The sequence below is a fragment of the Leuresthes tenuis genome, unplaced genomic scaffold (genome assembly GCF_036924035.1).
Source record: "Leuresthes tenuis unplaced genomic scaffold, fLeuTen1.0.hap1 SCAF_24, whole genome shotgun sequence".
Lineage (NCBI taxonomy): Eukaryota > Metazoa > Chordata > Actinopteri > Atheriniformes > Atherinopsidae > Leuresthes > Leuresthes tenuis.
Window position 1 is genome coordinate 3,438,736 of NW_027325378.1, and position 13,459 is coordinate 3,452,194.

At 45.6% G+C, this 13,459-nt stretch overlaps 1 protein-coding gene across 3 annotated transcripts in view; it reads left to right on the forward strand.

Annotated features, from left to right (window-relative positions):
* gli3 (GLI family zinc finger 3) overlaps nt 1–13,459 on the forward strand; it is a 92,702-nt gene that overhangs the window by 72,763 nt on the left and 6,480 nt on the right. For 2 of the 3 annotated variants that reach the window (XM_072378659.1, XM_072378660.1), the window contains exons 7-13: nt 2,075–2,279; nt 3,680–3,899; nt 4,922–5,035; nt 5,821–5,961; nt 12,648–12,797; nt 12,920–13,084; nt 13,166–13,456. In XM_072378659.1, coding sequence (XP_072234760.1) covers nt 2,075–2,279; nt 3,680–3,899; nt 4,922–5,035; nt 5,821–5,961; nt 12,648–12,797; nt 12,920–13,084; nt 13,166–13,456 — 1,286 coding nt within the window. The remainder of the gene's footprint in view (nt 1–2,074; nt 2,280–3,679; nt 3,900–4,921; nt 5,036–5,820; nt 5,962–12,647; nt 12,798–12,919; nt 13,085–13,165; nt 13,457–13,459) is intronic. The other variant, XM_072378661.1, reaches the window with a different exon arrangement.

The window sequence follows — 13,459 nt, forward strand, 5'->3', positions numbered from 1 at the left end:
ATTAACTACTTTTGCGTGCTTAATGGGGTGTATTTAAGTTTAACTGTATTTTAACCAATCATTTTGTCTATTTGGTGAATGATTGTCTTCATTTTAAAAAGTTTAGAATCATAAGAACATAGAAGTTGCTTCTACGTCAACCTTTGTGTCTTTTAGGATTATTATTTGATTTAATAGCGTGTTTTATGGTTATAACGTTCTTCATTTAAAGTTTAAAAACACATTTTCGCACTTTCTTCCATTACTTTCCATGATCTCGTTGCACCAGGTCAGAAATATTCTTATTAATGTTCCTGAATTCATTTCCAGTGAATTTAAATCATTTTATGGGTTAAATGAATGAATAATTTGTTATAAAAGAATAATTATCATTAATAGGCTTATACTTTAAATTGGAGACAATCAGATTTAACAATGAATCTTCTACTAAACTTTCGCAACCATGACAACCATAGTGTTAATATCTAGTTTCACTCTTTTATTCACACTCCATCCCTTCTCAGGTGTCTCCCCCCCCTCAGATGTGTCGCTGTGGGTTCAACCCCAGTTTTAGAGCCAACTTTTATTTCCACCGCCGTCAGTCTGGTCCGTCGGAAACCCTCCCCGGCCCTCAAAATTAATGACGCGGCGAGGAACCAGCCATCCCGTCCATAAATCAAGAGGAAATTAGAGGGACAGTCCTGCTACGAGCCAGAACGCTCTTCTCTCTGTCTTCCCGGTTGGCCGATTTATCATTTGGGCTGTGCATTAATAAACACCACTCCCATGAGGCCTTGCAATGGTGGCACACAGGCCCCTTCTCCCAAGATAGCTCCCCCTCCCATCCCCACCTTCTCCTAATTCACCACAAGTGGATGCTATACCTTGCGCTCCCTGGGACGCTGTTTAAGGTGTCACATGTGTCAAATTTGGGACGTAGACGGTTGCTTTTCCCCACATCAGGAGGACAATATGTGTGTGTATATATACATGCAGGATTAGATGTATTGTTCAAGCTGGTGAATAGGTGGAAATATCAAACATGTCAAGGAATCTCATGTGACAAGCTACATTGTATTGAGCAATTGTGAGCGCTGAGGGTTTGTTTGTGTGCACCCCCCCTTCACTAACACATGAAAATGCGAGATCCTCCATACAATAACAATGTAAAGGGGGTTCATCTCTCCATACAGTTTCATGCTGCAGATGCACCTCGTGCCTGTGTATGCCAGAACTCCACCGCTGCCACCGCGGCGCTCTCCACACACACACTTTCACATCCACACACTCTGATTACCATGTGAATGGAGCGTTCTGTAATCGCTGGATGTGTCAAACGAGAGATGGAGCATTTACGTTTTGGGAGATGGATGGATTGAGGGGGACGTAAATATGGAGGGGGGTTATCGGGGCTGCGCAAGCTGGTTTTGTTTGCCTTTATGAAATAACTCAAAATGTTTTATTTCCAAGTCTTGAGTCACAAAGTCATTGTGTCAGTTCACACACAAAGCACGACATCCCCTTAGCGCTTTTTTCCCCTCCTTCCATCTTCCCCTGTTTTTCTCTGTCTTGTTTGTGACATCTCCATGTGAAGACAACAAAAGTCATGTTTTAATCTCTACCCGTGGCTCATTGTATGTGCACAGAGAATGGCTGTACTGTTTCCGCCTTTTACCTTTTCAAACCCCATTTTAGTATTTCTAGTCAACACTGATTGCATTTGAATAACGAGTCAAATTGGACTTGATTAAATATTACCGTACACAGTCAGAGCATTTCTCCAACATAAAAGGCATGTTTTCTCATGGATGAAATGCAAGCAGTGCATCAAGTGACAGCTGAACACTCATTCAGATGAGGCTTTTGTCTGATGATTGACAAAAATGTCATCTGTTAGGGTTAGATTAGGTTTGGATGAAGTCAAACAGAGCATTTTGTATACACCATCTCAGAATTTAACTGATGCTCTTGTCTAAAAAACACAGACTGAAAGAGCAGAAAAGGGTACATTTGCAGCCTTACAGGACGGTTTAATCGACGGCACTTATTCCTCTGTACCGTAGCAACTTGCTCCAATCTCTCTCTCATTGTGCAGGCTCCCGTTTCTCAAGCCCGAGGCTCCCATCACGGCCCAGCAGGAAGCGGCCCCTGCCCATCTCGCCGCTCTCTGAGCACAGCTTCGACCTTCAGACCATGATCCGCAACTCGCCCAACTCCCTCGTCAACTCTTTGCTGAACAACTCTCGCTCCAGCTCCTCCACCAGTGGCTCCTATGGTCACTTATCTGCAGGAGCCATCAGGTAGCAGACAGTATTATGACAGCTCGCTTGCATGAAAAGTTCCCAAATTATTAGGAATATACATATTAACGCACTGCTTTTGCCATGCTTCTAAGAAAAAGCTCATGTTACAAACTGTGTGGGGGGGAAAGTGGGCTATAATGGGGTGAAATAAGTTTGTTTACCTCTGAAGTTTGATGTCTGAGCTGGCAATTTGCTGTCATACCCAAATTGACCTGAGTTTCTGTACAGAAGCTGGGAAACCAAGGACGTTTTAATTACTCTTTGTGCAACTGATTTTTTTCTACTTGTCATTATGACATAATTAGCTAGATTCACACTAAATTTTTCAAGTTCTTTCATCTTTCAGGAGATGGTTGGCCTTAAAGATGTGCATTTTTGTGCTTTCTTCAGGATGGCGCCGTAATGTTATGTCTTCGACAAACATATGGTGCGAATAAGTGCATGTGTGTGACTCCGTGTCACACCCCCATGTGGGTAACGATCTCCCAGCCAGCCCGTCAGCCTGCCTCCCTGGCGGCTTGTGTCAGTCATCGAGTACACCTCAAAGACACATCAAATGCATCATGCCCCGGTACCAGAGGCAGGGAAAGGGAAGCAAAAGAAAAAGGAAGAGAAGGGAAGAAGGAAAGATCCATTGTCCCACCCACAGCCATTGATCAGCAATCTGTAAGAAGAGGCTGATCAATCAGGCTGCACACTCAGCCACTGTCCAGCTGACAGGGCCCAAATAGCCAGAGCCAACAGACTGATGAGTGATATGACAAGCGGATGGGCCCCCAAATGTGTCTCGGGCCATTGATTTCCACTCGGCTCATAATAAGATCAGCAGACATATGGGTCGCAGAGAGAGCAAATTGTCAGCGTGCGGGATGAATGGAGCCTCTGCTCTTGAGCCACACAGATCTGTGTTTATCTGGTGGTTCAGCAGTGGTTACACAGAGTCCAGAGGAGACTCGGTGCCTTCTGGGATTTTTATAATCAACAAAGTTAGCTTAGGTTGTGGGTTAATAAGCTAAAGGAGTGACTGTGCCTCAGTAATTCAGCTTTATTTACATGGCTGTGAGATACACTATTTATCATCTTTATCATTTGCCCAGTGGAGGAATGACGCATCGTCTTACACAAACCACATGATAACTCACTGTGTTAACACCCTGAACATTCATTGGCAGGGATTTGTCGACAGTCCCATGGTTGCAGCATTACCACACCATCTCCTGTCAGATTGTCCTCAGGGATGAGAAGCTATCCAGAACAATCCATTTATGCACCATCGTTCCCTCCTTTTTTTCCCTCATTGCTGTTGTAACTGCTGTTTTAGTGAAGTTATGTTTAAGTTTTACGACTATTTAAACCGCTGCCGATGCTTAGATTTTCCCTGTTTCTGCTGCCTCCAGCCCTGCGTTAAGCTTCGCCTACCCTCCAACCCCGGTGGCTCTGCATGTGCACCAGCAGCTCATCGGCCGTCAGCCGGGCATCGTGGGCTCCGCCTTTGGTCACAGTCCTCCCCTAGTCCACCCGACCCCAGCCTTTGCCACCCATCGACCCATGCCTGGCATCCCCCCGTCTGGGCTCAGCGCCAGCGAGCGCTCAGCCATCTCCAACGACTCCTCACAGGTGAGAGCGGTGGCTGGTGCCTTCAATTCATCATCACACGTAATAGATAGCATCGTCGCTTGCCAGCCACATGTGAGCGAAATGCAGCCAGCAACCATAGTACAGGCAGGACCCCCCCTCTACGCTCTCCTCTCTTGGGAGTTTCCTCCTACTTGTGTTGTCTCTTGTTTTAAGACTGCCGAGCACAGCCCAGAACGTGCCTGCAGCAAACAACAAGGGGCTTGTTAGCATAGAATCCCACTGCTGACTCCATTAATCACTAGAGAGAGAACAGGGATATGGAGAGGGAATATTGACATGGATGGATGGATCCAAAGGGGCTTTTTCTCTCCTTCCTCAGCCCTTACTGTATGTGCGGGCCAACATTTGAAGTGTATATTCAGTGTTTATTACCCATCCTCCCTGTTGTTTCCCATGCCTTGTATTTCACCCCATCACAAATTAGGTCTCATTCAAATTGGTTGCACCAAAATCGCCTTTTCTTTTCCCCGAATAAACAAAATATTGCTTTGGGGGCCCACAGACGATAAGGCCTATGTGTGGCATGTTGGAGACACCAAGAGGAGAGTCCTGTGAACAACTTTAGAACTGAAAACCAGAAAAATCTCCTTTTTAAGATGTCTAAAAGCTCCTCTTTGTTTCTTTTATTCTCACGTAGCTTGCTGTACAACAAAAACTCCCCCAAGGGCATATTTAAGCCAGGGCCAGAGCGAGGTCATCCATTGGTTGAATTGGTTCATGAGTTTGTTTTAATTGCAATGATTAGGGCAGCTAATGTGATACACTGAACTGCATAGTTTTTCATTAGCTCGGTTAAGGCTCTTGTTTGAGACACAGGAATCATTATGGTTCAACCCCAGTTGTTTTGTCTGGTTGATTAAGTAAATGATGTATTAGCTTATAAGCATCACATGCATTTTTAACGATACCATAAAGAATAACATTATCTGTATAGTCTATGCGGTGCCATTAGGGGCGCGAAATGATTAACTTGTAAATGCTCAGATATTCTCTCTTTCCAGGCCAAACCAACCAGTGAATCTGCTGTGAGCAGCACAGGCGATCCAATGCACCACAAACGGTCCAAGATGAAACCCGAGGAGGAGCTGCCAAGCCCTGGCGCTGTGAGCGTACAGGTGGGGATGGTCTACATTCACCAAAATTAGTAACAGACTGTATGCATCCTCCAGCCGTTTGTCAGAACTGTTAACATCCTGGGTAAAAGCATTATTATAATCTATTTCCCACTGGAATATAGGAAGCCCACATAGATGCTGCACCCATGCCAAAGTGGCTGCAACAATCAACATGCTGTTGGTGTTGGTTTCCCGTTCTGCTCTTATCAGTTTCAGAAGCGAAGCAATCCATTCATCTTCGGGACACTAGGAAATTGCTTTTGTTTAATCAAAATTTTAAGTGGCTGGAAAAATGAAAGCCAAATGTGATAACGGTAAGCTTTTGCGTCTGCAGAGAAAAACCTTATGAGAGTGGATTGAAAGCTGAGGTGTGTGGTGGGAGCCTCCTGCAGTGGCCCACACCAGCTCTGTGCTCCGCTCTGCCATGTGACAGTGAAATATGTCTGGGCTAATAGAGCAACCTACAGCAGGAAGAGGGAGTTAGGTTCCTCAAATACTCGCCCCAGTCCTGTCGTATATAACAACTCCCAAAATACAGAGGGGCTTTCACTGCTACATTTCCGCTCTCCACACTTCCCTCATGCAGCCAGACAAGGCCAGATTCACAGGGGCACTGTGGTCGAGGCCTGTAACCAATAGCTCTCTGCTGTGTCTTTCATGTGAAAAATGGGTTTTATGACAGCTTACAAGTTGAAGAGGTGAAGCAAATCCTTTTAAAGTCATTTTGCTCATTTTATTTCCCAGCGTGCTTGTTGTTGACCTTTTTTTTTCTGGCTGTCATTCAGGACCATCCTGAAGGGATGACTCTGGTGAAGGAGGAAGGGGACAAAGATGAGAGCAAACAGGAGCCAGAGGTGGTTTATGAGACTAACTGCCACTGGGAGAACTGCTGCCGTGAGTTTGACACCCAGGAGCAGCTCGTACAGGTGAGTTCTCGGCACATGAGGCAGAAATTATGTCATATTTTTTATGTAATAAAACATCTGGCTGATCGCATCGAGGGACTTTGTTGTTGATGCAGCTATTTTCTGTTTTAACTTGGCTCCTTTATCGCTGCTCAGTAAGAACATGGGTCATCTTTTCTCTGACCCACTCCATTTCCACAGCTGGAATCAGGCCTAAACGGGGTTCCCGGGGCAATCAATTTCCCCCCTAAAATGACCAGAACATTTGGGTTGAAGTTCTGAACGCTAGAGTTGATTTCTTTAACTCCACTATATTTCAGAGGAAAATATTCTCGCCTTTATCTTACTTCATTTATCTCAAAGCTTCAGTTTCAAATTAGTTTTTTAAATTTCAGAATAAACCGTGCTGCAGCGGCGCGTCGATGACGTCATCCCAGAGGACGAGTGTGTATAAATCCCTCTATAAGCCCCCCGATAGCCGCCAATAACAACAACACAGCAGCTATGAGCTAACAGAGCTATAGCACACGTTCATTCATTCATTCTTCTTAAAGTATTGGTGAAATAAAGACAGATAATGCCTTATTTAGAGGCTGCATCCTCTAAGCCCCGTTCACTCCGTTATATGGATCTCCAGTTATCTAAATATCTTCCGAAGAGTGAGTAGATAAACGTATTTAATGCCAGAAACGAGGTCAAGGTTTGAAAATACCGGAGTTCCTCTTTAAATGGACGTGCCGCCTCTAAAACGCAGTGTTCAACCATGGCCATGCTTCTCCACGCCCAGCTTTTCTTGTAAGTGAACAGTGAGACACAACAGGGTGTTTACATCTCTACGATGTGGCTCAGCAAACATTCATGTACGCTGTGAGAGTTCAGTACATCCAAGCTACATCACAGAAGCTGGAGTGCTGGACGGCGCCCCCTGTCAGGACACAACTTCTGCGTCTGGCAGCCTCCGGTAGAGTCAGAGCTGCAGGCGCTGGCTGTTAGGGATGCTGGATTCCTGATTGGATCCAGGGACAGTGGTAATGGGCTCAAAAGCTGGAGAGTGCATCTCGCAGCTGGACAGTGCTAACTGATTTGGCGGGGTTAAGCCTCCCAGTGCTTTGTGTTCTGCACTGAACTGGACCCCCTCCTCGTCCGTTATCAGAACTCTCACACAGCCCTGGAGATGGATGGCTCTCCTCGTCCTGTGCCTGAGGGCTCACTGTAAAGCTAAATATTAATAGCTTTACGGTCCTATCATCTCCGCTGTGGCTATAGATGCTTGGCCTGTGAGCTGCTCACCCTACAGCTAAGTGAGAAAGCAGACTGAAGTTGGAGAAGTGATGAAATTACACCAACATAAGTGATGGTGAAGTGCTCACATACACACGTGCGCATGAAAAAACACATCCCCACACATCTGATAGAAAGATCCTCGGCTCTCCACAGCTGTCTATTTTCCGTCTTGACATTGCAATCCTCAGCTGCAGTGGTAACCCCTATCTATAATTGATATCCTCAGTACAGAATGGGCTGCCTCCCGTGTTTGAAGGGCTCAGCTCAAAGGTTGAGGCTCTTGACAACTTCTTGCCCCTGTTTCAGGAGGTGGAATGAGTTAAAAGTGGTGGGAGAGGAGGGCAGGATGGCGTCTTAATGGAGGAAAATCTTGCACACATCCTCCACCCCCTGCTGTTGTCACGCAAGGAGGCCATCCGAAGACAACAACATCCTCATATTCCTCCACATGTACCATCGAGCCAAGCTGCACTTATCAGCACTTATTAAAGAAACTCTTGGAATTGTCATTTTTATTTTTCTAGCATTTGACTTTCTGATATGACGTTTTATTTCTCATTTTCTATGCACATGCAGATATGCAGAGAGATGCCAATAAAAGTCTTCGCCTACAGAATCCCTGCCCTCTAATTCAGCAGAGCGGACGGGAAAATACTCTTATCTCTCCACACCCCCACCCCCCTCAGTAATAGGATAAGTACAGTATTTGGACCACAGTGGCTCTCTTCACTCTCTGGGAGGGGTTTGAGGGTTGGGGGTGGGGGGATTTCCATATAACTAAACAATGGAACATCCCATCCCCCTGTACTTATCTTCTGAAATGGCTTCTTTTTTGGTGGGGTGGGGGGCACGATGAGAAGACTATTTCTGCTCGGTTGAAGCAGTTTTAATCACTAGCTTTGGCTCAAAGTTTGGACAAGGACTCGTGTTCAAAAGTGCCGGTCTTTGTTGACAATACGCGTTAAGAAATAAACAGCTTTTTCAAGTATTAAAAGTAACAGCGGCGCTGATTCAAACATTCCTTTTTTCTTTGTGGTTGGCCTAATTTTAGAATTAAGCCTTTACACCACCCTCATCGCTTTCCACCTTGTTCAAAAGCGCTCCTGTCGGGCTCTTGATGCATATTTTTACACCCTCAAACATGCTCTCACCGCGACACGCTACGGCGTTCCTTTATCATCTGCGTTTAAGCGCTCTCGGTGCCGCCGATAAGATAAACATCAGATCTTTGCAATTTGGCTCACTTATCTGGCCTACCCAGTCAGCAAAAGCGAGGCGGGTGTCAATTTTAGTTTGCTGTATTTATTACATGTACTACATTTCTACTCTTTGCACCTCTCCTTCTCCCTCTCAGCTCAATGTTCTCTTCCTTCCTCTATTTTTGGGCATGAGCCTCCCCCTTTCTCATTTTCTCTCCCTCCTCTCTTTCCCCTCGGAGGGAGCACTTTTTAAGATAAGGCCTGGTGGCTTCTTTAATGTCTCTCTTGAAGTAGGCTTTTTTTTTTTCTTTCCGGTTTTGTCGACAGAGATGCCAACCCCACACTCCCATAATTCCCTAATATGGCCTTGCTTGACACTTTTTTTTATTGTTTTCCTAGTGATTTAACACCGATTCTTCACCAAATAGAAATCTAGAGGGGACGTTTTCACTTTTATGTGAAGAAGAAATGGCGAAAAATGGCTTTAGAGTCATTGTGTAAATGAAATCTGAGCCAACATAAAAGTTCTCACAGCTTAGCTTCGCTTGATGAATTTGCATACCTTGCTTGAGCCTTAAGCAATTCTGACCTGATGCAGTTTATGCGCTTTTAACTTTCACGCTACAATGAAATATTGGTAAAGATAAGGACAAAGTCGGTGAATAACAAAAAGTGCTGAAGGTTTAACCTCTGAAGTTGTTTTCATTCCGTGTTGTTTGATTTCCTTTAGAGGCTGAGAATAAAGGTGTTTTAATGGGAAAGCTTTCCAGAAACCCCCCAATGTTTTACAATGTCTAGCACAGTAGCTGTTTTGTATACAGTGACACCTAGTGGCAAAGTTGTAGATTGCAACCAACTAAATAGCCATTGCCGGTGTTTAGCACTACGGTAGATGGTGAAAAAACACTAATGGTTTCACAGCTTGCGTTTAGTGGGTCCATGTTGGACTATTACAGACACGCTGCAGCGTGTTGGACTATAGATAGAAATAGCTCTTTGCAAAGGTTGAAAGATTGGAGATTCTTTGGCTGCTGAACAGAGAACCAAACTGGTTCTCTTTTGTTTGAAATACAGCCAGAAAGGAAAGGAAGCCAATGCAGAAACATGCATTTTAATGGCCAAAAGGAGGCGAATCGCCCAGTTCCAAAAAGGAATTAATTTGGATTTTTTAGAAGAATTACTCACTTAACTTGTTTATTTAGTTTAAAGATTTTAAAGCCGCAACAGTATGCTTTGGGGCCGGGATACTTTGTGGCTTCCATGTCACTAACCATTGAGCATTTTTATAGTTTCTGTAGTTTTAAAGGTGCAAGATGTTGGCAAACCAAAGTTCTGAATTTTGGAAGTCCACAAATCAGTGAGCGATGTCACGTTGGCTGCATCCATCTTTTATATACAGTCTATGGGTCGTGCCAGTCTTTCAGGGCGTCTCTCAAGTGTTCGACCGGTGCATTGCATCATCACTCAGAAATAAACATTATGTCCTGTTCTTTCGAGCCCGCAAGCACCAGACTGAAGATCTGGATGTATGTGTCCTCACAGCTAATGAGACCTTTCCTATGTTTAGGAGCTTGCTATTTTGTCCCAGGTTATGCTTTTTGGGGGGCGCTGTGCTGTCTTTTGATGGAGAGCTGGCTCACCCTGTGTGCAGTCTTGCTGCGACGGCCGCTGTGTGCCTCCCCAGTGTTAAAGGGAGATAAATGCAGGCGCAGTCTGAAAGCAGCCCCCAGTCCTCTCTGGCTGCTGGCACAGGCTTTAATTGGTAAAATGCAGATCTTTTTTGATCAGGAGAAGGATTAGACCCCTTATCTGTCTAGAGTATCTTACTCCAAGATGAAAAGACTGTGCTGAATTACACATGCCAGTTCCAGCTCCCTGCCCCCTGCTTGTCATTCACCAACTCTCATCTTCCCTCCTTCCCTCACTCGGTCTTAATTCCCCCTTTTACTTCCTCTCTCCCTCCTACCCTTATTCCCACCCTTCTTTTTCCTTTTTCATGCTTGTTTCTTTCCCCTCTCTTAACACAAAGCACTTCAGCAGCTGACATCACAAAAGAGCATATGATTTATTAGGCAGTGTTTGATAAAGCTAAACGGTGTTGCGGGTCCCATCGCTTAGTGAAATTGCCTTGTAAACAGGCCCTCTTTTCATGCACGCTTGCATTCGAATGCATGAAGGCTGCGTCCCAGAGAGGGTTTGATAAGGAAACACGGGGATGGATACTGAAGTGAGCAAATGCTGGGTAACAGCAGAAAACAACACATTTCTGTTCTACAGTAATGCTTCTAGTGATGCGACGACAGAAAATAATTTGTAATCAGAAGCTTTCATTTATTTAGATGAATGAAAACACCAATCCATGTGCAAAAATTATGTTTTAATTTGTTTTGGGGGTTTTTCCGAAGCAGCAGGGGTCTGAACCCAGAAAGCAGTGCCTGCACCTGCTTGTGTGTGTGTGCACCTCTCATACGTCACAGGCGGCTCCAGTGTCCCCTGTGTTCATGTCCCTTGTGCTTCGTGTCGTGTGACTCCCTCCTAAATCCATCTTGGTGGCGTTTTTACAGTTGTTGGCCGATAAGCTGGCAGGGGGAAGATGAATAACCCGCTGCGCCGCCGCCGCTATCAGCACCTGTTTGTCGATTTAGTTGGCCAACGGGACCTGTCTGCTCAGCATGGAGATTATTGATTCAATAAGAATTGCCATTAGATCATGCCATTAGGTTTCTCGGCGGCCCCTCTCCCCGCACTGTCTGTCCCCTCTCTGTCAGCTCAGAGGCTAATGCATCACGCCCGTCAACGACCTCCTTCATTTGTACAAACAGCGAGCGTGTGTGAGTGCTTGCGTGCGCTGTGCTGTGCCAGCCGCCGCTATGATCCAACACCACAGCGCTCTCCCATCACTCTCAGCCGGAGGATATTGAACGCTGGTCGCAACAGACCGATCGCTTGCCACAGGGATTCCCTCATGGAGAGGAAGAGTCAGGTTTTTCTGAAGCTCTGACCAGGGTGGGGAGGAGATTGATCTTCACCACCGCATATGGTCGTCCAGTTCGCAATCATTTTGCCTGGAATTAGTCTTGTTTTGTCACTTTAGAATTAAAAAATGTCAAGTGAGAATAATGGAGGTTCTTTGTTGATATATTGCTGTCAATTTTACTGATTTCTTTTGTCTGTGCACTCTGCTGTTGCATGCTGACTCATTTGTCGATACTCCTCCTTCAGCTTTACTGCTGCTTTCTGGTGGATGTGGAGGTTGTGCAGGGGGTCTTGTCAGGTCATGCCTGGAGGAAAACTTAACACTGGATGCTTTATTTTGCTTTGGTTCTGCATGTTTCATTGCTCAACAATCTTGGGAATAAGTGCTCAGACGAAGCATAGATTCCCCAGACATTTAAGAGCATTCAAAGTCAAGTCCCCTCCTCCCGTCGGTCCTTCTGTGTTCACCCTCGAGATAAAAAGACTTTTTCTGCTGCTCAGGAATGTCATAATACTGGTTTCTTTCGGTCAGGATATTGTCTGTCTCCCTGGGTTCAAACTGCCCTCGGAAAAACACTTCAGAGGCCACCACACTCTGTTGTCTCTCAAAGAGTGCCTGATATTGACTCTATCCCCAGAGGGTTGTTTTTTTCCCCCCTTTCATCACCTCTTTCATTCCTTTGTAACATCCACCACTTACCCATCTTTACAAGGCAGTTAGTACGAAAAGAAGAGGAAAGATGGCGAGAAAGGAAGGCAGAGGGACGAGTGAGACAAAGGTGGTGCGTGCAGATTAATGCTTGGCTGGAGTTGTAAAGCTCTCGCATTTCAAAAGCCTCGACTGAACTCTTGATTTCTGGCCCCACCGCCTCACCTCTCTCGCTGCTCTCCCTGCTCCCTTTGCTTTCTAAGCCTTAGATTGGAAGTTGCCACAGCAGCACAACTGTCAGCACTTGTCATCGAGTGGTGACGGCCCAAAGTGATGCGAAGTGACAGGGTTTTATTTGAAATTCCCGTCCAGATCGAACACCAAGACTCACGAGCCTTAGTGCACTTTTCAGCTGAATGAATTAGAGGAAGAGAACGGCTGGAAAGCGAGGAAGGATGGAAGGAAAGCATTTAGACAAAAACGTGTCCTTGTACTGCTTTTCTCCCAAAGCTGAGCAACAAATCAGTTGATTCGAAATGATGTTGCACTTAGAAAAAACCTGAAAGAGAATGTAATGCAGCTCTTGTCTTCTTTTCCAGCACATAAACAATGACCACATCCACGGAGAGAAGAAGGAGTTTGTGTGTCGGTGGGAAGAATGCTCTCGAGAGCAGAAGCCCTTCAAGGCACAGTACATGTTGGTGGTCCACATGCGCAGGCATACTGGTGAAAAACCACACAAGTGCACAGTAAGGACGCTCATGCTCATACTCCCATTCAGGTCACTTAATTCATTTGGAGATGAAAACCTGTTATTGTATCATAGTCTATTATAGTGTGTAAATGGGAGCTCTTTTCTTTCTTCCTCCAGTTTGAAGGCTGCGCGAAGGCCTACTCTCGTCTGGAAAACCTTAAAACCCACTTACGTTCCCATACTGGGGAGAAACCTTATGTGTGCGAACACGAGGGCTGCAACAAGGCCTTTTCCAACGCTTCGGACCGGGCAAAACATCAGAACCGCACACACTCAAATGAGGTACTAACCCATACACTTCAACACAGTCGGTCATCCTTTAATTTGCCAGTTTACTGACTTCTGCTCTCTCTTCTCTTTTAGAAACCGTATGTGTGTAAAATAACAGGCTGCACCAAGCGCTACACAGATCCCAGCTCCTTACGCAAGCACGTCAAGACCGTGCACGGGCCTGAGGCGCACGTCACCAAGAAACAGCGTGGAGATTACCCACGCCCTCCGCCCCAGCCACGGGAGCCGGGGGGCAACGGCCAGGGCAGGTCGCCGGGGCAACTGCCCCTGGGTGGGTACACGGACCAAAGGGAGTACAACCATGCTACCTCAAAACAGGATGAATGTCTGCAGGTCAAGTCCATCAAAACAGAGAAGCCCATGGTA